At 38.2% G+C, this 26,311-nt stretch overlaps 1 protein-coding gene across 1 annotated transcript in view; it reads left to right on the top strand.

The window, feature by feature from the left end:
• The window catches only part of ddc (dopa decarboxylase), an 82,373-nt gene that overhangs the window by 31,044 nt on the left and 25,018 nt on the right, over window positions 1–26,311 (top strand). Inside the window, exon 9 of the mRNA XM_077576412.1 lies at window positions 22,825–22,892. Within this exon, the coding sequence (XP_077432538.1) occupies window positions 22,825–22,892 (68 nt within the window). The remainder of the gene's footprint in view (window positions 1–22,824; window positions 22,893–26,311) is intronic.

The following is a 26,311-nucleotide window of genomic DNA, read 5'->3' as shown; positions in this document are numbered from 1 at the left end:
TACATGTAGATCAATGCATTGTATGCATTTCATTTGGACGTTATTTCCGGAAGCGGGTCGTCGCGGTATAAGGGCTGACGATGTGCTCGTCTATTCAGAGTTTGTGAATATAAATGCTCCAAACTGTTGCAACAGACATCAGTAACACAACTTAGTCCTGAAGTCATGTTCAAGCTCCAGTTAAGAGCGCTAAGACATAATTATGCGGACATTGTATTGTACGGCGCCTGTTGCCAGCACCAAGCAGCAAGCTAGCCGTGCTAGCTAGCAGTGGTCAATGCGCCAGCTGTCTGATTATTTTTCAAAGGCGTAAATACTACAGCCTGTAGACAGCTGGGGTAGGCTCTAGTGCGCCCGCGACCCTCATAAAGATTAGCGGTTCAGAAAATAGATTGACAGACTGTGCACACTTTGATGCTGACTGCCTTACTAATTTGCCGTTCCAACTAATCACTCATTAACAAACCAGGCTTACTCAAATGTGCTATTTATTTAGCCTACAAAATCGCTATTGTGGGTCTGATGTCACTTTAGTACCATTGACCAAAATCTATGGGGAGAGATTTGTCTAAAATCTCCCTGTTTCAGAGAAAAATGCTGAAAAGCACAGTTACAGTAAAAACAAATAATAATAATTGACTATCTACAGTAAAAATGAAAAACAGTTGGTTGTTAATTATTACATGCAAATGTGTCTTCTGTTTTGTTGTTCAGTTGTTTTGTTTACTTGTTTTGTCTTCTGTATTTATAATTGTTCTTTAACCAAGAAAGTATACAGGTATATTTTTATTTCTATCCAAATACCCGATTATTCGCTAGAATTTTCAGTAGCATATCCGAATACCAAAATATTCGATAGCTGCTGCCCTAATATTATTTTTGAGTTGTTTTGAGGCATGCCCACACAAGTTCTTTCACCACACATCCCTGTCAAAACTAGCTTTTACCCCACAAGCCATACTGCACACGCTGCACCCCAACTTAAAATTTTTGCTAACATAAATAATCTATATTATTATAAATTATGTTTGGTCCAAAAGGAACTTACATAATTATAGTGTTTCAAATAATTTTATTTGTCTTATTATTTTTAAATGTTTAAATATGTTCTTGTTTTGAACAAAACAAATAATCGTTTGAATAATCGTGATTTCAATTATGACCAAAATAATCGTGATCCCCCCCCATAATCAACCAGCCCTAGAAGGGGGTTGCTTCAGTGAAAATGGCTGGGAGTTGAATAAGTTAAAAATTACCTGAATAATGCAATAACACAAAAGCAAGAACACAAAAGAGGTTGTGTGAGAGAGGTAGTCCATTAAAATGGTTCAAGTTAAGGAAACTTTACAGTACTACTTGGCGCAATGTTTAAATATGCAATTATGTGTAATAGTGTTTGTAACCAAAATGTTACATTTTGTACTAATGTACATGTTCTTTGTAAATAAATGTAATAATATATGTAAATAAAATATCTTCCCCATACTGCCATATTTTTGCTCTAGACTTCAAACAAAGACTGAGGGCTTTGTGATATAGCGTGAAATTCATATCATGGTATTAACTCTTTAGGTCTTTGTAGATGTAATGGTGAGTGTAAAAGTGTAAAAATCATAATGGGATTATTTCTGATTGGGGTAATTGTGAAAAGGTAAACATTTTTGATAAAAAGGGTCAGAAAGTATTCATTCTTCAGTCTGTTTCTCATTCAAATCTTGCGGTTTTAACAATTAAAAAACAATGATTACATAGCCTAATAGTAATTATGAGCCCTATTACTGTGTAGATCTCAGAAGTCAGTGATGGAAAAGAGTGCAAATACAAGCAAATAACATTGCTGACATTAAAGCTGCATTAAACAAGTTTAAAGGTTAAAATGACAGATTTTTACAACACCTAACGTGTTTACAACAGCGTCAATAAGCCTATGAACCTCTTTTTTCTATTTTTTTAACCATTTATTGAACATAGAAAAATAATACAAATTTCCGTCAATCCATAAGCGGAAGTGACGTAACTGATGCCGCCGCATACGTGGAAGTGAAGTCGCTGGTGCCGCGACATTAGCGGAAGTGATGTCGCTCATGCCACGACACATGCCGCTGCCGCTAAATGAGTTAGTCCTTACTGGATCCATAAGTGTTCTTGTGTTGCACATTCTGTTTTCTGCATTCTGTTATCTGCATGCTGGTGTTTAGTGTACGCATCGCACGTCTGGCGAGCAAGAAGGGGCTCATAACTACGTGTTGTTGTTAGCTCGTGTGCTAATTCGTCTCGCAGTTTCTGGTTTCCGGTGTCAGCCACGGCCAACAAGCTACTACTAGCTGGTTATGTAAAGACAAATAAAAAGGGGAGATTACCAACCACGATTGCTGGCAGCATTCTTGTGAGACATCACAGTATTGTTCGCAATTTAACGTTTTTCCAGTCAACAGTTTATATAAACAGAACAGACACAAGTTTCCAATGTCTTCAAGACTAGGTTTGAAATAAAGACTTTTAGTTGCTTGATTTGAAGTATTAAGAGGAACAAATGAATTTGAGTTTTATTGTGTATTTGAACTGCATTATCATGGCTTAAAATATTACTAGATAATAATAAATTCCTTGCAAGCAACTGCACTATATCGCGGTATAAAAATAGATTATCTGTGCAAGCAATTTATTCAGAATTGCTCTTTCATTGTCTTATAATTATCTTTCTATCATTCTATCAGTTGAACTCATCTTTGCTAGTATGTAAATAATAGCCTGTTGCCAGAAGTCTTTCTGTTCGCTCATGCTCGTACAGGCCTGCGCGGCTCATGCACGAGCATCATGGAGGCTGCATTTACACTTTAATCCAGAGGTGGCAGTCGTGTGTAAAAAAGTTTTTCACTCATTAAGGCAGCTTTAATTTACTTTGGACCACAAGCGTCACGTGACGCCATGGCTGACATCAGCCGTTAGCATGCTCAGTTGTTCGTACGTGCGCTAAGAGGCTAATGTATCCGTCATCTTATTTGCGGTCTATAATACTATATTAATTGTAGTACAAATTTTCTGTTCATAGCTACTGGCGCTCCGCCTTAACGCGGTTCTAACCAGACTTCTGTGAAAAAACTAATGTACGCCCAAGCACTTATTTTTGGGTCAATCCTGACTCTGCATTTCACATGAGCAATTAGCATTGTAAGCGATTGCCCATTTTTCTTTGGTGTATGCGCTACTTTTAGTAGGGTAGTTTATTTGCCACCACGGAGGAGAGTGTCTGCATTCTGCACCACGCAGCTCGTTGCTGCTACTGCATACAAACTTATTATTAGTCTGTCCGTTCTGCCATGGAGCAAGTTGGCTTAGCGCCTCACGTTCTCAATTATGGACTGTTGTCAACTTGTCAAGCAGCCGCGAGTACTTCCGGGTGACTCGGCGACAGCGTGACGTAAACATGGCGGGTTTTTTTTCAACCATTTCGGAGCTGGCTAGCGTGTGCCTAAAACGCAACTTTGACAATGTTGAAACCGAACAAATATATCTAAAAACAATATATCGTTCAGCCCTACTCTCCAGCAAGTGCTTGGTCGGCCTCGGGGCCTCCTTTTTTAAAATTATTTTTTTTTATTAAATGTTTATTTTTTAATTTATTTTGGGTATGTGCGGTGAAAGAGGAATAAAATTAATATGTCCTATTTGCGTGTTCCAAAAATGAAGATAGATTTAATGTAAGAAAATACACCTTTGCAAAAATGATTTAATCAAAACAGAGAATCTCTGGACAAATAACAGCCTCTAATTCATCACTTAAACAGGTGGGATTCAGAGCGTCAAATGTAACTCTTCCGCGTGCACAACGGTTTCTTATAGTTAAAAAGACCTCCTCTCTTTCATTTGTAGACAAAACATACTCTCTGGTACTTTTCCGTGAGCGATGGCGAAAACAGAGTCAGGTGTGGTTGTTCAAAACAGATTCTGTTCTCAAGGACCAAATGTGTTTTCGCACAAAGCGCTGAGAAGGAACTTTTTTAGACTAAATAGTATGTCCCAGCTTAAGGTCAGCCTATACGAAGTCAACACCATCTGTTCTGCACAGGACACAAAACATTTCGACAAGGTTAATATAAAGAATTAAAATGTTAATAATGTGTAACAATGGTTAATATATGAAATGAAGTATTAAAAATGTTACAATATCTATCAGTCCGCCCTTTGGGCTTTTTAAATAAAGCCCAACAACTAAATATTTAAACATTTTTACCAAAGGATTCCAGCGGGATCTTCATCATCGCAATGGCAGGTGCAACATAAGAAGAAGAGAAAAATGAAAACATTCTTTTTTGCAGGAGAGGTCAGTCATATGTCAAAACAATGTGATTCATTAAAAGATTTTTTCTTTTTTCTTTTTTTCAGTAAAATAAGCATATCATATATAAAGACAATGTGTTGTGATTATGTTAAAAAATTGTGGTGGGGGATCCCAGAAATAGCAAATTGGCATGACAGTCAGTATGAGAAAGAGTGTCATTATGTATGTGCAATTGGAGACGCGATTGAAGACTTGTTGTCATTTGGGCTAGGGAAGTTTTTGTTGACGTTTGTCAGTTCCGTTTTCGTTCTTACATTTGTTTTTTAAACCGAGTCCTTCAGCTTTGCGATTGGCTAGCAACCTGTTCAGGTTGCACCCCGCCTACTGCCCGAAGCCAGTTGGGATAGGCTCCAGTACCCTCACAATCCTTGTGAGGACAAGCGGTCAAGGGAATGGATGGATGGATGGATCCTTCAGCTCTTTTAGAACCCACATCAACTGCCAGAAATGATCACCAGGCCCAAGGTGTGACTCATTCTTTGTGGAACGCCCCGGAAAAGGGACACATTCCTCCTATTTCCATTGGGTAATCCTCAGGTCGTCTGGTGGGAACTGGAAGCAGTTGAATGGCCTCTCAGCTGGCACGTCTGGTCACTGGAGCAGTTGACTGGTTTCTCAGTTGGCTCCCGCTGGTGGCTGGCTCCTGAAGGTGGGGGTTGAGCAGAAAGCGGACCCCCTGCTGGTCTGATAGGCAAGATGTGGAACCAGGTGCCCCGTGGACTGGACTAGATTGACCTTTTCATCACCTCATCTGGGTGCAAAATATTTTCATTTAGTCACTAATAAACATTTATTCACATCCTTTCTTTTTGAAAGAGCATTTTGATAGTGTTATTAGTTAGGAGTTAGTAAATGTTAGTAAAGTTCTGTAGGCCTGTCCTGTGGGAAAAAAATCTGTTTGTTGTGACATTCAATTAGGATCCAGCCTTTGGCTGACTTTAATGACCTAAGCACATTCATTAATGCAACAAATGAAAATCTTAGCCAATTCAAATCTGACGAGGCCAATTTTGTTTACAGAATATAATGATTATTGAAATGTATAATAAAACATTTCAACCCTATATTTACTGTTATAGATATAGCATGAATGTGCTTCCAGCCATTAAATAACAAATAAAATCAAAAAATAACATCTAACCCCAGGGCCCCAGGGAAAAATAGAAATGGAACATATTCACCTTATTTTCGCCGTCTCTGCCAAAACTTACTCCTTCTCCATGGTCAAGGAAATCCCCAATTGTCCTCCTGTAAAATTCATTCTCACGGACTATCTATAATTATCACATTAAGACTAACTTTTAATTTTATATTTATTTAATTCAACATGGACTGTTTGTGTCCTTCGCAACGTTATACCCAGACCGACCAATAATTCCCCCATCTGAAAAAATCGATTTTTCAGACTCTAATAATATACAAGTTCTGCAGTAAATAAATTTTGCTTGCTTTTTGTTTAGAAAGAGGGGAAAATTTTACACTTAACCAGTAAATTCGACCATGCGTCCCAAGCAACTATTTAAATTTCAAAAGAAAATTTGGAAAATATTAAAAGACTAAATTCAATAAGCGTAAAATATAACAATTAAAATTGAAATAAATTTTATCTTATCTTTATTCACAATAGCTGTTTTCAATTTCTGAAACCACACGAAATTTACCTGTATTATCTTTTGTACTATAAAAATATTGTAGCTTAAGCCAATGAATTTTACAACGAATCTCAGTTTTCAGCCAATCCATCAATTATTATTAATATATAAAGTTGCCCTCAATTTTAATATTTTATCATTAAGCTTGCTAGTCCCCCTTGTTGATGTTTGTCCAAAAAGCTGACTGTTTTAAAATAGACAGAGATAAACAAATCAGATCAAATCCAAATAAACATCAAAAGTTTTAAAATATAATAAATCTGTGTGTATAGAGTGTTGTCAATCAGTTCATTATATTTACGAAATGTTTTACTGTAAATGTTATCACCTTATATCTGTCAAAATATAGAGTGCAGTGTAAACAGTCAGTATCACATCATATGGTCTGGCATCACTAACTCAAGGGAACATTGTTGGTGTGGGCGGAGTCACCATCGTAGTGGAGCAGTTTTTCACAGGACAGTTCTGGACGCAGGAATGCATTAAGGAAGCATTGGAGCAGTTTTTCATTTAAGACTTTTGCATGTGAGTTCAGGGTGCAGTCATTGTGTGCATTGGGTAGTGGAGCAGTTTTCTTTTATCACATTTGTATATGACGACACAGTCATTGTGGCATCAGGTGGCGCCAGGAACCTCTGCTCTCTATCAGGTTGTGGTAGGCCGAGTAGGTGGAGTCAGGTATATTTTGTGATGATGGCTGCATCACGCCCCTCTGGTGGTGGTCTTTGTTGGTGGGGGTTTTGTTTTGAAGAGATCTGTGTCCCGCTCGTATTGGTCCAGTTGACTTTGTTTTGAAATAATGACCCCGACCGATGACCCTCACTCGACTGAAAACATTGAAATCTGCCCCAACAGTATTTAGGTTATAACATGTCAGTAAATATTAAAAACAAAAACTTCCTTTATTTAAAAAATTCCAAAAATTTTGAGAAGGGGGAAAAAAAAAAATTTAAATTTAAAAAATAAAAATAATTAAAACAATGAAAGTTTACAATTTTAAATAATTGCTAATTATATGTCAATATTTGTTATGGTTTACAATATTTAATTTAATATGTTTTGCATACCTTCATAAATAATATTTAGGATGAGATAGGACAGATATACTCTAGCAATTTACAAATATAGTCAATTAATAAGTGTGTAGTTTTCAATTAATGTTTTCAAGAAACGCCTAGTTCGCTTTTTGGTCAAACATCAAAGCACAAATTATTTTTTTTAATTACATAGCACCTCAAATTATGTCAAAAATGTGATTCTTCCAGATAGCTTCCCCATGGAACGGTCCCATCCTCCAGGGTATCATACTGCAATTCTGAAATGAGACTTCAAATGTCAAATTCAAAGGTTAAATATATTCAGGAGAGATTAAAATTATTTTTCTATTTATAAACATGGGAAAAAAACTCCTTTTTAAATTATAATTAACACATTACTTCATCCCCAGGACGGGAGATAAGGAATTTGTCGTCTCCACTCCTTTCAATGGGTGATAGCCGCTTCTGAAAAGATATTTCAAGGTTAAATAATGTTCTCGCGCACAAGCAAAATCATAAGGGAAGTAAACAATCATCTATATAAAGAATTATTCCACATTAGTTGCCATCCAAGTTATTCATTTTTAGTTATTATTATTATTATTATTAAAATAGGAGAGTAGAGACTAAACTATTTAATCTAAAAATAATCCAAAAAAGTTAAATATATATTTTCTCATTAAACTTTAAAAGCAGATTAACAATCACACAATTAACATCTTCCTTTTATAAAACATTTTATTTTACCTCATTACAAAGGTTGATTGGCTTTTGGCATTTTTAATTTGAAAAGGGGGGACATCTGGTGGTCAAAATGAGTCACAGCAACTAAAATTTCCAGTTGACTCACGTCATTAATTTATTAAAGGGTGACACCTAGCGGTCAGCTAGGAGATTTAAATGAGGGCTCATAAAATTAGTTACGGTAACAGTTCATGTAATGTCGCTTAATTATTTAACGCAGACCCTGAAACTCGCCGTTTTAGCGTGGAAATTTTATTAGTAATTTTACCGTCTAATTAATTTATCCCGTTCAGCGTTATTAAACGGTTTCATTCTTTATTACGTAAATTCAAAATCATACGAGCTGTTTGTATGAAACAATCGAAAGTCAATATTACAGCATTAATCATCATTTAATACACTTTTCTTAAAGTTACGTCCGCGATATTCCTCTATATAAAAATTACATACACTCATAACATTATTAACGGGCGGTCGCCGTGTACCCACATTCAAAGTTAAACTGCCGCCCCCAAAACCACCAAACAAATGACACATCTCATTAGAATAAAATAACCTTTTTCACAATATAATCAAGTCCCGTCGTTCAATATTAAATATATTTTATATCATTATCTTAACGGTAATATCTAACACGGAAGCTCTAGTTCCGTCTAGCGGAAGTAATATCAGGTCAAGTCTTTTAGTCCTTCAGAATAAAACGCACCGTAACCAAACATTATTACTTTATTCAAAGTTATATAAATGGTTATAACTTTGCAAAAATACCTAAAGCTAGTATTCGAGCATTATTCATCATCTTATCCAAAAATACACGATTATGTCTCGCTTTTGTTCTACTTGGAAAAAACACAAATACAATCCGTACTTCACTTCAAACGGCCGGCGGCGCAAGCCTCAACGTCCCCCATCAATAAAATTAACTTACCGTAACTTATAACGGCGCCATAAGATTTATTCCACCGCAATCGTGCACCCAGTCGTGCAATTATTTTATTTATCGTCTTTATTTCATAGATAATTCTCCGTCTTATAACGGCGCATGCGCTCTCAACTTTTTCAAAGCGTCATCCCATGGTTTAACGGAAGCTTATTGGGTCAAACAATTATATTACGCGCTCGAATAAAGCGTACATTTCTCTTTATTTCTCTCTCTATTTATTGACTCTCTCTATTTATTGACTCCCGTATGTTATTAGCTTATTATATTATATTATATTGTAGTTAAGTCGTATTAATATTTAAAAATGAAGTGACGTCTCACTTATAACAGAATTAGTCAACTGTTCTCGTCGCGGTCACTTTAAGCAAACATATACAAACAAACGAACGTGACACACAACAAATAACATACTGCTTTAAGTCTCTCGGCTGCAAGGAGCGAAGCGTTGTCACCAACTTTGAGGCAGGCCTTATTATAAAGAGACTGCCATGTGTTTTCCGTAATTAATACTGCTTGCAGCCTGATGCCACAATTATTCGATTCAATTGTGCAAATCCATCGTAACGCACCATCATAGCGTTACGCTATACTGCTTTTAATCAAAAGAGGCAGTCTATCGGCATTTTAATAGCGTATCATCTTTGTCAATTAAAATTTGTACATCCATTTCAGCCTGTCTGTTCACAATTGTTTAATTCAATTGTGCAGAATCCTCATCTGCGCTGAGCAAAATAATCCATTATTCAAGGATCTATTATCGATATCTTCACAGCGGGCGATCTAGCTGTTGTGTCAATCGTAATCTTCTAATTCCATCCAAGAATCTACCGACATTTAGTTTTATGCCTATTTTACATTTTATTCAAGGAACTTTTATTTTCGATTTACTGCCAGCAGGCGATCCAGCCGCTGCTTCGATCTAAAATATTTCTCTAATTCCTTCCAAGAATCTCCCGACATTTAATTTATGCCTGTTGCCACTTCAGCGCGACCTTATTTCATCTTCATTTCATTCTAGCGCATTACCCAACAACGTGACGGCATTTCCGTATACAATGCTTACGTCACCACGTACGTGTACAGTTCAAACACCGTGGTAAAATCCGAAATCTGGGACTTCGCGTCCAACCAAACGACTTCAAAATTTATCACTATTTTTCTTACACAAATTCCATCCTCAATATAATTTTGCAAGACGAATTTACCAGCCGCAGCGTTCTCAGACAGACAGAACTCCTAAAACGTGGATAAAGTGTCCACTTACCTTGATTAATGTGGCCGGGAGTTCCATCCGTCTGTGAACGCACCGCTGCAAAACGTCGTTCTACGTCGGGTCACCATTTTGAAAGAGGAATAAAATTATTATGTCCTCTTTGCGTGTTCCAAAAATGAAGATAGATTTAATGTAAGAAAATACACCTTTGCAAAAATGATTTAATCAAAACAGAAAATCTCTGGACAAATAACAGCCTCTAATTCATCACTTAAACAGGTGGGATTCAGAGCGTCAAATGTAGCTCTTCCGCGTGCACAACGGTTTCTTATAGTTAAAAAGAACTCCTCTCTTTCATTTGTAGACAAAACATACTCTCTGGTACTTTTCCGTGAGCGATGGCGAAAACAGAGTCAGGTGTGGGTGTTCAAAACAGATTCTGTTCTCAAGGACCAAATGTGTTTTCACACAAAGCGCTGAGAAGGAACTTTTTTAGACTAAATACCCCAGAGGCCCCGAACCGCGTTGCCGGGCCCGAAGCGACGGATCGCACCGGGGAGGCGCCGCCCCGGACACCAGGGAGAGCACTGCAACGCAACACGCAAGAGACCCAGGGAACGGCCATTACGCAGCCGCCATCCAGCAGCCAACAGAGGGGCAGAGCCACCCACGCTCAGCCAGGGGGGACAACACCTATAGAGTTAACCCACTGGCATGCAGTGATTCCGAATATTAACCCTTAGTGCCCATTGGAAGTGAATCTTGAGGAGTTGGTTACTGTAAGGTGTCATTTGATGTAGTTTTCTCGATCCTGCTGGCAGCAACTTGGTTCCTGACTATAAAAACACAACCATTAGTTACAAATTGCCAAATACAGAAACAAAAATGTAAGTTATCGCGATGTGGTGGCTCTCGCTAACAGGCAGAATTAAGTAACCAGATTTAGATTAAAAGATTCTATATACGTAGACCATGTTTCTATACATTTGGATATTTGTTTTTTATTCGAGGCAGATATTTTTTTTCCATTAAAATGTGATTTAGGAGGAAGTTAGACCATAGGTTGATATTCAGAGTTTCTTTATTTTTCCAGCGATAGTAAGGGCTACAAGTGTAGATTGAAATTGTTTGCGTGGTAAGTCAGTTGTTGTTAGGTCTCTGTTTTGAAACAAAAAACGGAGAAAAAGAGCTTTTTGTGAAACGATGTTATTTCATGCACTCTAGTGAATTCTACACTTCTTTTTGTCCATGAATGATGCCACAAACACCTAAATAGTGCTTTACTTCTAAAGGCTTTCACCAACAATGAAAAAGTGTTTTTTGATTGCAAAATACGTTTATTTCCATTCAACAGTGTAACAATTTGACAAAACAATTTCGCAAACTATTTACAAATGTGTGCAACTTTGGTACTACTTACAATTATGTGGATGTTTCAAATACAGTTTTTCTTTTTGCAACGCTCTCCTGCGTGCAAGGAGACGCCGCTGGACTCGCACAACAGTTTACTTTCACTTTGTCCGTTTCGCGTGCAAACGTTACACTTTCTTGACCACCTTTTTTTCTGGGGAATAAATAGCAAGTAGCAGACTGTACACACTCTCCGATGAATATGCATTGGACTCGGGGCACTCTCCGTCGTCCGATCGAACGTCCGCCTGTGCGTGCTCGGTTGTGCTGCGCGTTTATGACGCCGTCATAGCCGCCGCGTCAGCGGTTCCAATTTCGCCGTCAAGCTCGGATTCACCATCATCATCATCTATGATGATCATCGTCGTCATCAATGTGCTCTTTTAGCGTTGGTCGATGCCTTTCGTCTTGTAAGTGTAGAGCTGCTTTGCAAACGGGCACCACTTCCTCCTCAGCCATCTAGCCCCCCCCCCCCACGTCTCCTACTGCCGCGTCAATGCTTTCCATCCACGGAGTCATCACCCTCATCATCATCATCGATGATGATCATCGTTGTCATCAATGTGCTCTTTTAGCGTCGGTCGATGCTTTTGGTCTTTGAAAAAAACGGCTCGGGCGTGAGCTCCTCGCAACCGGTCGCCATTTTTCCTTTTTTTTCCATTCTGATCTCCTGCTCGACGCTCTAGCTCCGCCTCTACTGACGCCCACCCGATCTTGTCAAAAGACAGTCATCGCTGCCCTCTAGGGGCCAAAAATAGTCCTTAGGCACAACAGACCTAATTAAAACGTTCACCACAGATGCGGAAGGCTTCCCCCCACCCGTTTCAAAAAATAAATCAATAAAAATTGGATTACGTCTTTTGACGTCATTGGCAGCCCTCCGTAGGTTTTTACTTGACGTCTTTAAACGTCAGTGGCAGTGAAAGAGTTAATGGTGGCTATTCGTCCTATTAGAGAAATGGGAAGATTATTCCAGCGCTCCAAGTCACTATAAATGCTATCCAGAAGTGGATTAAAGTTCAAATGAATTAAATCAGTTAATTTAGGTGAGATTTTTATGCCTAAGTATTTTAAATTACCTATAGGAAATGAGTAGTGTGGGTCCTGGCTTGCAGGGTTCCATGAATTTTCTGTAATAGGTAGTAGTGTTGATTTTGTCCAGTTAATAAAATAATCTGATAAATGTGAGAATTTAGTTAATAAATTAAATACTTCCCCTAACGAAATAGCAAGCTTTTCTAAATAAAGTAAAATATCATCAGCATATAGATTAATTTTGTGTTCTGTTACCCCAGAGTGAATTCCTTGAATCCTTCTTTACTGGAGTATAGCTAATGCAAGTGGCTCAGTAAATATTGCAAATAATAAAGGGGACAGTGGGCATCCCTGTCTTGTGCCTCTCTGCAAAACCCTGAGATATAATCCCATTAGTAGTAACTGTAGCTTTAGGAGAATCATATAATACTGCCAACCAGTGAATAAATGACTTCCCAAAGCCAAATGTGTTTAAAACAGCAAAGAAGAAGGACCAGTTAACTTTGTCGAAAGTTTTTTCTGCATCCAACGATATAATAACTGCCTTTTTATCATGCCGCTGTGACATGCTAATAAGGTTAAAGTGCCTCCTAATATTATTAGTAGAGTGACGACCTTTAATAAAGCCTGTTTGGTCGCGATGAATGATTGTCGAGATTACTGTTTCTAGTTTAGATGCGAAAGCCCTAGCGATCATTTTAAAGTCAGTGTTAATTAGTGAAATCGGACGGTAACTTGATGGAAGGGTTGGGTCTTTTTCTAACTTTAATAAAACTTTAATTGCTGCTGTATTCATGTGTGGGCGTATGTAACTATTAGTTTTAATTTGTGTTACTACTCTTAAGAATAATGGAGCAAGCATTAACCAAAAGTGCTTCAAAAATATAGCCGGATAACCATCCGGGCCAGGTGCTCTACCATTAGGCATGCTATCTAGAACACTGTACAGATCGTTTATATTAAGTGGCGCATCTAACATATCTTTATATTCAGTAGTTAACTGAGGTATATTTAAACTACTGAGGAATGCCTCAATATGCTCAGGGTTAGGCTTGTTAGTTTCTGAGTATAGGTTGCGATAATAGTTATAAAAAAATTTATTAATTTCTTCTGATGATTGTGTGCATTCACCAGTTGTCCCTTTAATAGCCGTTATAAGAGATTTTTCCCGATTGTGTTGAAGTTGGTTTGCAAGAAATTTACCTGATTTGTTATTATATTCAAAGTTGTTGTATCTCAATTGTTGTTTCATAAACTTTGTCTTTTTAGATAACATATCATCTATCTGTATTCTTGTATTTTGCAAGCCAGTCCATATTTGGTTATTTGGGTTTATTGCATACTCATCCGTCAGTTGTTTAATTTAATCTTCCAAGTCTTTTTCAAAAATTTTCTAATTTTTATAAGATGAATATGATATGATTTTACCTCTAATTATCGCTTTCCCAGCTTCCCAGAGAAGAGATGGAGATAAGTCTGGAGAGTCATTTATTTCCAAAACGTCTGCCCACTCTCTTCTTATAATTTTGTCAAACTCTGCGTCGTTTAGCAGTGAGATGTTAAAACGCCATGTCGGGGGTGGTTTAAAGGTATAATCAACTAGTAGGGTAAGAGAGTCTGGTGTATGGTCGCTAATAATAATAGGATGTATTTTTGTAACAAATTATTTGTAAGAAAAAAATAAATTCTTGAAAAAGACCGGTGCACAGCGGAAAATAAGGTAAATTCCTTCTTTGTTGGGTTTTTAAGTCTCCGGCTGTCGACGAGGCCAAAATCATCCATATATTTCCCTATTACTTTAGTAGATTGTAATCGCCTTATACATGTTGTATTATTAGAACGATTTATTAATGGATTTAAAGCTGTGTTAAAGTCTCCTCCAATAATAATATTAGAGTTTGCTGCTCGATCAAACAGCTGAGAGAAAAATTCATGGAAAAAGTCCGGATCATCATTATTAGGGGCATATAAATTACCAAATGTATATATTTTATTAAATATAGTCACCTGAATAATAATGTATCGGCCCTCTTGGTCTGTTACTGAATTATTTAGAGTAAATAATAAATCCCTTTGTATGAGTATACAGACAAAAACGGGCAGGGAGGTTGAAGGAATTATTCGATTACTATATCAAGTGTAATCCTTGCGTGTCCAAATAATTGCATTGAGATCCGATGAACATAGTTTCTTTGCAAAGAATTTATTTAGAAGCTTCGAAAGACACAGTCAGGACATGCACATCTCCATGCAACGTGGGACCCCAAGTGTGTAACCGTCTACAGAACATCAACTTATTTATAGTCAAAAGATAAAAGGTTCCTCCTCCCGGCTCTTGATTGAACGAAGGACAGACATGTCATCTCCTAGATTGAACAAAGGTGTAATGTTGATGGTAAACAGACATCTTTATACAGTTCCCCTTCTTGATTGGGGGAACAGATGTAATCAAGATCTGACCCCAGACTTTTAGTCTCTAATAAAAAAAGACTCTGATAACATCATGCACATCCTATCTTCAATAGCTTTGAGAGTACGAAGATTTTTTCTGATGAAAGATGAGAGTCCAATATTTTATTTGGTAGTATGTGTGTTTCCATAGTCCAAACACAACATTTTCTGTGGACCTTGAAAGATCACTCAAAATGCTTAAATCGGCTGGCAGTGGGGACAACCCGTTTCGGAAAACGTCTGGCAGTGAAAGAGTTAAATAAACACTGCAGTCCTGCAGTTCATTTTTAACAACTTGTCTCATAAAAAAATGTCACCCAGGTGTCTCAAGGTTCCTTCCACACCTAAATGGCATATTCCATGGGCTCTAGAAATTATACTTTTCAATTGTTTCTGAGATGGAACATACTTACCGTATTTCTGCTATTAAGGTCATCTTTTGTCATCTTTGTAGAACTTACTTTCCTCCAAGTCCAATCCTCTCCATTCTCCGCCTGTAAATTCCTCACACCAAACTTCATTCTCACATCAGACTTCCTTTTCAACGATACACAGACAGACCAGTCATTCCCCCATCTGATAAAATCAACTCTGATCTTTTTCAGACCTGGATGTGACAACTGCAGCCGCTTCCAAATTGCTGCTTCAAAGAGGGGAAAAAAACAGACACCTTGTGTCCTGTAGATTAGAAAAACAACCAAATTGGGACAATTTGGCCAACACCAGAACTACAAGAAGATCTCCAGCTGAGCTAGCCAGGAGCCATAAAAACAAAAGCCTTTGAGGCAAGAGTTTGTAATGCAAATTTGAATCCTGTTCAGGCAACTCAAAGTGAGAAAAACAACTCAAGCAGATGTAAATTAAGATACTGCAGCGGAGGACTTTTAGGGTCAGGAAGGGAAGAAATATTTTTTTTTTTTCAAAACAACCCCATTAATCTATTGCAGGTCACAAATCTTCCAAATATCTGCCATCTCAACTAGCAAAAGAAACGAGTTATAATCAGAAAAACAAGACAAAATCCCTACTTTAAACCAACCAAAAAGTATTCTTAAAATGCTGATTAACCTCACCTCTTTTACAGAGTAGTGGGGGCTTGTAAAACACAGCAGGGAACTTTGTGCATTCCCCGTGGGATCCAAAGATCAGTGCTGTTGAGCTTAATCAAAATTAAAAATTTAACCAGCAAATTCGCCGTAAGTGTTCCACATCTGAGTCCACTCTGAGAAGCCAAAGTTATAAAAGAGAAATGGGAAAAAAATTAGAAGGCCAAATTCAACAAGCATCAAACAACGGAAAATATAGTATTAAAGATTAAAATAAATTTTATACTACCCTAATTCACATAAGCTGTTCTCAATTTCCAAAACTGCGTTGCTATAGATCACATCTCCTTTTCCGACACAGTACAGAGTGCAAACTGTACTCAAACAGACCAAAATATGACTCAAGGGGCTAATCTCAGATGACTCGAGAACTTTGAGTCCACAACTGGAGTTCATATTCCTTCCTGTCCTTGCAGATAGCAGTTTATGCAGGGCAAAGTTCAAAGCAGGCCTTAGCTGTCACTGGAGACCCCTGACAATTTCATCAAGACGGCTGTGATGAGAGTTCGAGATGTCTGCTCAAAGAGTTGATGGACATTTTGCTCAGATAATTCATAAGAGTCATTGAACAGTCACAGGGCGAGCGGATTTACAGTGTACCATCCTTTTCGCAGTCCATGTGATCACTTCCCCCCCGAATGTGACCATTGTTCAGTTCGCTGTCCACTCTGTGCACCAAGCAGAGCAGGAGGTCCATATTCCCAACAGCCAGGTTATTCCAGCACGTTTGAGACACCCAAGAACAACACCTCTCGTCAAAGATTGAACCTGCCTGAAACATTTATACACTCGGAAAAGACAGAGGGAGATGAGATCATAGCAAGAGATCCTATCTGCTTGTTGTAATTAAAAATAATAATTTTCTCAAAAAAATATGTATTTTGTAGTTTTATTTAAATGTGTTCACTCCACTATAGCAAGTAGTTTTACTATATTTACGCATATGTCTACCATAGACCTCTTCTTCATTACATGTTACCTCAAATTATGATTAAAATGTGACAGCTCACAGTCACCCTGGCCACTTGGAGGAAAGTCCTCTCCAGACTTCTAGAATGGGACTCAGATAAGGACAAAGGTTAAATCATTTTCCCACCTACGAATAAGTTATCAGAGATGCAGGGGAAGTATAAAAATCAAAATGAAAAGTCTATTTCAATTAAAATTTGGTTTTATTACTTATTCAACTATATTAAAATTTGGTTTTATTACTCATTCAACTATAAAACACACAGATCTGATTTTAAAAATAATATGAAGAGTGGCCTGTAGTTAACACCTAGACCTCTATATCCTTCCACATTCTTCTCTTACCTAGAAAAGAGAAAAACTCCCATTACAGGACACATTGCCCTCTGACTCCTATTTCACACACAAATCCACACATGCTCCAAACATATCTCACAGTTTCAACTCACCAAACTAGGCCCAGCACACACTTACACTTAACACAAACTCCTCAAATGAATTCAGTGGCATCTCAGTTGTTGAACCAATTCATGAGGCCATAATTCTCACCGCAACGTTGCTCATTTCTCCTCCAAAAAATAAAATAACCACAGAGGAACACAAACATCTACGAAGTGCGCAGACTCACTGTAAAATATACCGTTACTTCGTCGAATAATAACATCACCACGTACGTATAGCTCAAATGTTGACTTATTCGCGCACAATCCATCGCAACGTTACGGCCGCGACACAGACACGTCGCGCACATTGTAAGACAAACAACGAAAAAAACGCGTGGCCACAACACACCATGGAGCTTAACAAACAAACGCGTACACTCAACACTTAATTTCTAAACCAAGAGCTCTCGCTTGGTTCAAATTTTCCCCGCGGGTCATCTCTCACAGCCAACACTTCATCCAATTTATGTTCCAATTTCTAAACAGATGCGGCTGCCCGCAGCTAACTCATCCTCAGCCTTAAAAACAGATTCGCGCGGTAGCATCTTACCAAAAACTCATCTCCTGCGCATGGCAACTCGTACGCTGGCAGAGCCGCTAGCTTAGCATCAGCCTCCTTATTCTCAAAATCACTTAACACCGCCATCCGCGCAACTTTCACAGAGCTACCCAACGCTAACATTCTAGCACAAACCAACATTTGGTCCACGACTTTATATTGTATAGATGTGTTTTTCACGGAGGTAATCAGCGTCTGGCGCTGTTTTACACAATCAAGTTCCACGAACACACCACATTTTTCAACGGTGAGAACCAACCACTATCACAATTAGTGCGCATTCATTCATTTAAAAGAGTTTCCAACTTACTTCGACGCCGTGGTGGAAATGCGTCCAGCATCATGAACGTTACAGCCTTCACTGTTCGCTTAGCGACCAATTCTCCTCTCGACCGGAAGCGTATGCAAATCGAACCAGCCTGAGTCTTGATCAAAAATGTCGTCCATTATATGTAGTAATTTAGTCGTTTTTAATATTTATAAAGTCAGTGACGTCTCACTTATGACACTACAATATAACAGATCAAAACTATTCTCATTAATTCCCCCCCCCAAAAATTATTATATATTTTTTTTCTCAGAAAAATACAAACAAGACGAAAATAAAACAGATATTAAATACCTTCTGCGCGACTTTAATAAATATATCCAGGATCTTCACGGGCGGCTAATATCACACAGCACCCGTCTTTATACCACTCCACACACCGTAGCGATATACGGGCATTTAACACAGCAATCACTACGCGTGATCAACGCGAGCTGCTTATTTCACAACACACATCAGCACTCACTTAGTGCGATCACCACTAGCGGCTTATAACACACCACAACAAAAACAGCCTATTCCTCCGTGGAAACTCAATCTCTTATGCCGTTTCAAACGGCGGAGCGCTCCTACTTGACGTCACTTCCGTACACAACGGGGCATCACTTCCTATGCATAGTTCAATGTCGTAGTAATTTTCAAAATCGAGGACTTTCGCGTCCCTCCGTAACAAATACTACTTTAACCCCCCTAACTTGTTCACAGATCCCAAATACAACTTAGCACAGACGAAATGCGACTTTATTGACTCTAAACAACCAGAATTTCTCTACGTGGATAAATGTCCACTCACCTTTGTTAATGTTTTGCGCTTTAGAAATCCGGTGTTCAGGATCAATCACAGCTGTTGCAAAAACGTCTCAATTTTATCACGTCGGCGTCAGGGTCACCATTTTGAAGGAATTATTCGATTACTATATCAAGTGTAATCCTTGCGTGTCCAAATAATTGCATTGAGATCCGATGAACAAGGTTTCTTTGCAAAGAATTTATTTAGAAGCTTCTAAAGACACAGTCAGGACACCCACATCTCCATGCAACGTGGGACCCCAAGTGTGTAACCGTCTACAGAACATCAACTCATTTATAGTCAAAAGATAAAAGGTTCCTCCTCCCGGCTCTTGATTGAACAAAGGACAGACATGTCATCTCCTAGATTGAACAAAGGTGTAATGTTGATGGTAAACAGACATCTTTATACAGTTCCCCTTCTTGATTGGGGGAACAGATGTAATCAAGATCTGACCCCAGACTTTTAGTCTCTAATAACAAAAGACTCTGATAACATCATGCACATCCTATCTTCAATAGCTTTGAGAGTACGAAGATCAATAAGAGTTCACCAAAACACCATCCCACTGTATTCTTTTAAACACTCATGATTATATCACATCTATATGCCTATAAGTAAATTCAAAAACAGCAAAACTATAAATTGAAAATGTTAAATGTCTTCAAGGTGAAAGTGAAGGAAATTAGCGGGGGATTAAACATGTAACAATACACCAGTAACTAGTAACCTAAGTGAGATTTTTTGTTTAAATATATTTTAGATATAGTTATGTATTTATATTACATTTGCAATATAGCCTAAACATAATGAGTATTCATATTTTAGGTTTTATAACCACATACAATACAGTATATGTATACATCTAATAATCAAACAAAGTTTAGTTCCACCAATGGCAATTAGAACAGCCAGGGAGTGGAGTTGGGGTTCCGGAATAGTGGCCGATAGATGGCCATCGATGTATAGCTTATCAACGACTACCGTAGTCCGTTTACCCTCCTGCCTATTTTGTCTAATTCTAGGAAACAGTACCTTTTGCCGCTCATTAATCTCTCTCGGGAATTGGTCATTCATTCCAAAAGAGGTCCCATTAAGCGCCGTCCTTTAATTTTAACAAATTCTTTCTGTTTAAAATGCTCAAACTAAGCGATAATAGGACGGGGTTTGTTGCCCCTACAGGCTCCAAGCCGATGTACCCAGAAAAAAGAGATATTATTTACCGTCTCCAGAGGAATTTTTAACGACGTCGTCATAATTTTTTTTTTATCTCTGCCTCTGGATTGTCAGGGTATTCTTGAATATGCCTGAGAATATTAAATTCTCCCGCATGCTATGGGATTGGACATCCAGAACCGTTTCTTTTAATGTTTTATTCTCCTTTTGAATCGTTTCCAACTCGGCTGAAACAGCCGCGAGTGAAGATCGTAACTCGGCATTATGTTATTGGAGGTCACTTACCTGTTGGCCGATGAATTCCAAACTCACCTTTAATTCTTTAACGTCCTCGCGGAAGGGGCAAAGGACATCTAGTTTTTAATTTATGGAGTCAAGCATACTGACCGAAACGTCCGTAGTAGCTGGGTTCGTCTGTGTCCGTCGCTCAGTAATTTTCTTAGAAGGTTTCTTGAAGGAAGGATCCTCCATCGCGCAGCTGTTAAAGTATCCGTCAATGAAACGTTCAAGGTCCTCCACGCTGGGTGGAAAAGCCAAGTTATATGGTGGTTAAATTCGGATTTGGTTTAGCATAATAGAGCTAGTTCTATCTTAGCAGCAGGGCACCGCCATGTTGGGTATTCCCGGTCTCTTTGTAGGTCTCGCGATAGTCACAGCATCTCGCGATGTCAAACCTAATGGTAGGAAATGCCCAGAACACCTCTCCCGAGGTGGGCATTCCCTCAATATTTTATTATAATTATATACATATTTTTATTTTTTTTTATTTAGAGAGCTCAGTATTCATTTGGTAATCTTACCAATTACCGCATTCCCTCAATATTGAAGGAAGGTCCGTCAATCCATCAATGACTGACACCCATTTTGTTGACGATTGATGAGAAACTTGGAAACATTGACAAACTCAGAAAGTGCATTGCATTAAAGTGGGCTTTTGCTAGTCAATGTAGTCACCAATAACCAGGTCACAAACTGACGAAAAGAAAACATTGACGGACACCCACTTCTGCAATGTCTGTCAAGAAAAAAAGAACAGCGTCAGACGAAAGTGCCGACAGGATAGGGCCGGGTGATATGGACCAAAAGACATATCCCAACATATTTGGGCTTAAGATCCATATATATATATATATATATATATATATATATATATATATATATATATACACACACACACACACATAGTGCTGCTCAAAAGTTTCAACCAGTTCAGGGTGTACCCCGCATACTGCCCGAAGCCATCTTGACTTGTGAAGTCATCTCGGAATTGTCAGTAAGGTATATCGCGTATGTACAAATGAAAGGATTTTACTCAACCACACTTAATTGAATTAACATTTCCCCATATCTCTAGTCTAATATGTAATGGGTGGCTACGTGTTTTCAAGTGTTTCAAGTTGTCCTCCTTACTCGTTGTTCTGATTTTTGCTGCGCCATGCTTTGGTGACGTCATGGGAAAAAACGTTGTACGGCGATTAAGTGTCGATCAAAACTAGTGACGTTGAAATGGGTCATACTCCGCAGCGGAAACACAGCCACGAGCTGAATGGACAGTTCCTGTGTAAGTCCCTACCCCCCTCCCTATACCCGAACGTCTTGAAGTGGAAACGGGGTTCTACTGTGGTCGACGTTTGTGGTTGTCTTGCGTTAAGAGCCAAGAACTCTTTGGGCTCAGTTGTCTCAGATTTGCATGCAACCCTTTGCCTCTGGGGACCAGCATTTGGATCAGTTTGGTATCAGTTTAGTTTTGGTACTGGTATCAAATTGGTATCAATTATAACAAAAATTGAGATCTCAAGAAAAAAATAAAATAATAATTTGTTCAATAAGGAAAAATAGGTAATCCTTTATATTTACTTTTACCACTTTCTGGAAAGTAGTTAGCCATGGGAATGAACATCCCTCGTCGAAGTACCACGTGGCATCCAGTCTATATATGGCACAGTTCAATCTTTCAACTACTTATCGGTCAAAAAAAAAACAAAAACAGCCAGGATTCAATTCTCTTCAAACATTTCACTGTCCTGGGTGAAAACACACACCACAGGATTCAATTCCAATACTTTCCAACTAACAAATTTAAAAAGTTTTAAGAGTCTAACTTAATTTCTTCTTCTTTTTTTAAATCAGAGATCTTTTCTACTTCGACTCACTTGGAAAACTGCTAGACATCCATCCATCCATTTTCTTAACCGCTAGTCCTCACAAGGGTCACGGGGGGGGGCGCTGGTTGCCAGCCAATCGCAGACAGCTCCTCCCTAATTGGTGGCCTTCATGCCCAGCTCAGGCCACCAATCTGTGCCCTGATTGCCAAAATTGCCTCCAGTCAGGGAGCTGGGTGGCTGTTTCGTTTAGTTGTCTTGAGATACAGTGTCTGTGTATTTGTGTTGTCGCGTGTTCTCCCCATGTCCACATATAAGTGAGCCCTATCCCCACCATTCTCTTGCCAGTCTGCTGGCCTAAAATCCCATTCGTGCCACCCAGCAAGTAAAATGGATACAAAAATTAGTCTTGTCAAACACTGGGTTACAACTTGATGTTACAACTCGATGTTGATTCCTGATCTTATTATATCTAATTTTTAGATAGCAGTCTGATGGTTGCTTACCTGTGTCTTGTGTTACAGTTTGCCGATTCTTTCAACTTGAACCCACACAAATGGCTTTTAATCAACTTTGACTGCTCTGCCATGTGGTAAGATGTCTTCTTCTTCATAAATTAAGAATAAACACATTTAAATATAGCGGCTTGAAAAAGTATGGACAACCAAACAACCACAAATCTACAAGATAAGGCTCTCTAAAGCAGGGGTGCCCAACCTTTTTTGACCCAAGATCTACTTTTCAAGTCGCCAAGCTCCCAAGATCTACCACTTCAACGTCAACATCGCAAACTCTCACATCTTTTCCAGCCTGCTTTAACTAACCTCACAACACTTTTTCGTGTTGTTTTACAAACCACTAGACATCAGATCGCGCTCTTCTCATCTCACACATGACTTGCAGACTTGCACATATAAGTTGATCCAAAAAGACAAGGCACATCTAAGATTGGGATACTTCTCCACCAGCAGTTTCCAGAAGATGACATTCTCTCCAGGTTGAGCAAATGTTGATCTGGCTTTCATCTCAATGTCATTATGCAAGGTCAGAATCTCATCCTGAAGAGCAAAGATTTCCATGTCAAAAATTGATTTCACGTTGGCAGCAATGTCGTCAACATCAAAATTTTTAGCAAATGGAAAACGCATATAGCTGGCTACAGGTTCAACTAAGGCAAAGTCAGTAAAACGCCTCTCAAATTCTGGCAAGATGCTTCGAACATGTTCCTCATAACGTGCACTATCAAGTTGTGTCACATCGTTTCCTTGACGTTGTAGTTCTGCTTGCATGTGAGGAAAGTTGTGCAGGTTGCCATGCTGCAACCTGGTTGACATCAGCTGTAACTTGCTTTTTAAACGTGTTCACTGAACTCACCATGTTGAGTACATCTCTATCCTTTCCCTGCAGCCTTAAATTCAAGTTATTGAGCTCGCTAGTCAGATCATTGAGGAATGATAAATCTAAGAGCCACTGGTGGTCCTCTAACTTTGCATGGTAATCCACATGCTTTGAATGGGTCAGGAAGCCCTTGATATCAGGCTACAGCTCTGAAAATCTGGCCAAAAATTTGCCTCTACTTCGCCACCGAACATCTGTGTGAAGCACTAAGTCTGTGTGTTCAGCATCATTGTCCTCCAAGTAAGCATGAAAAAGCCTTCTCTGCAGACTTTTGGCCCGAACTGAACACACAATCTTCATTGCAATATACTGTACATCACTTCTTTCATATTTAAAATCTTTCTACACAATGCTTGCTGGTGAATTATACAATGATAACAAATGTCTTGCCCCCTCAAATCAGAAGTTGAGAAATCACATTTTTAATATACACGCAAAATTAATATATTACAAGCAGACAAATTTATCTGATGTAGCAGAAATATCGACCAAAAATTGGACATGCAGACGGTATAGTTAGTGTTCCTGCAGGCCCGGCCCTGGGCATAGGCGAACTAGGCGGTTGCCTAGGGTGCCATCTAGTGGAGGGGGTTCCAAATTGCAAGGCAAAAAAAAAAAAATAGAAAAAAAAATTACAATGAAAAGGTCCAAGCCCTCAGGTGCTGCATTAAGAAAGCTGCGAAAGGAAGAGGAAAAACGGGCCAGCGGTAGAGGCAAGTATATCAGTCAATCATGATTGTCTATAAAAACAAACATGAAAATAGCGCTAGCTTATTAGATTTATTGTAACTTGTTTACTCCACCATTATATCCATACTACTTTGTGCATCAAAGTGAGGCAAAGCTAGCTTGTTTTAAAATGAGGCAGCCGGTCCAATCCAGATACCTGCAAATAGATTTGCATAAATCGTTGTTTCACATAACCATGTTAATTAATACAAGATGAGAATTGTGTGCTGGTTTAACCCGTGGGCGTTATTTTATTTTGATTAAATTCTTGTAATTTTTAGTCATTTATGAATATTTTTTTCACTTTCAACCGCTCAAAATGTTCAGTGGCATCAGACCTATCGATAAATATATAGTTTTTAAAAAAAAAAAGTTTTTTTTAATGCCCCCTATGGACAATAATAGCGGTATTATGCTAATAGCAAGACTAACTATGCTGTATATATATATATAAAATAAAAGACTGATTTGAATATTTCATATGACATATTTAGAGGCTTGAATAAGTCCATAAGTCATAACAATAGAATTTTTTCTGCATGCCCAGTTTTCCCACAATGGCAGTTTTCCGAATAGCACAAAATAATTTTTAATTTTGTAATTTTGCCCAAATCAAGCATTTCCTTTGAAGTGAGATAACTTAGTCATTTATGAATATTTTTTTCACTTTCAACCGCTGGCATCAGACCTATCTACACATATATAATTTTTTTATTTTTTTAATTCCCCCTAAGGACAACAATAGCAGTATTATGCTAATAGCAAGACTAACTATGCTGTATATATATATATATATATATATATATATATATATATATATATATATATATATATATATATATATATATATATATAACAAAATAATAATTTGAATATTTCTTATGACATAGTTAGAGGCTCAAACAAGTCCATAAGTCATAACAATAGAATTTTTTTATGCATGCATTTTGTATTCATTTATTAGCCTTTGGCGCCACCTAGTGGATTTTTGTGTTAACACTCAACACAAATTCCTCTATTTTCATGTTTATGACTCGTCAAAGAAGCGATTGCATCAGTAATCACGGAAAATGCATTATAACACATCAGGTTTACAGCATATCAAAAACTGTGATTTATAATGGGAGTCAATGAGCCAAAATCGGCCCATTTTTACAAGAATTTCGTGTAAATCTCTCCCTCCTGTTTGGTAATAATTATAAATTACAGCATGGCGCCAATTTGAACTTCTACATTTTTTAACAATCCTGGTAAAATGTAAAAAGTGTATTTTTTTCAAATGCTTTTTCTTTGATGAAACAGAAAAGCATAAAAATGCCAGAAAATGGACAAATAACGCCCAGGGGAACAAATATATAGTTAAGGTATACTTTTTATATATATTTTTTGTATTTGCATGGTCAGCAAATCACTTAGGACCGGCCCTGGCTTCCTTGCTAACTAACCTCTATCAAGCCAAAAATAATAAAGTACAAACATTTTGCTTCAAAACTCAGCCACATGAATGAAATATTGCGATCATGATTTTGTGACTGGCACACGAAGCATGCCGCTAGCGTAGTGTTATTCATTTGGCCACCTGTCGCCTCTCCGAGTCAACGGCTTGCTTCCTTACTCCCCGGCGTCCAAAACTGACGTCCTCGAGGCGGGATTCACCACCATTGGGCTGGGGGAGTGGCGACACTCCGCTCTGACTGCTGGAGAGTGAAGAAGACTGAGCTCATTCCAACGGGCTCGGCGATGGATGTTTGCGCTTGTAAAAATCTTTACCATTAACCATCAAAAATTCTTCCATTGGAACATATGGAATTGTAATTATTATTTAGCGTTGTTGTAAAACACTATTATGTTTATTGTATTTGTATGACTTTTGCGACAACAGGC

Source organism: Vanacampus margaritifer, chromosome 9, assembly GCF_051991255.1.
Source record: "Vanacampus margaritifer isolate UIUO_Vmar chromosome 9, RoL_Vmar_1.0, whole genome shotgun sequence".
NCBI lineage: Eukaryota > Metazoa > Chordata > Actinopteri > Syngnathiformes > Syngnathidae > Vanacampus > Vanacampus margaritifer.
Note: the sequence above shows the minus strand (reverse complement) of the source record. Positions and strands in the feature narration are given on the sequence as shown.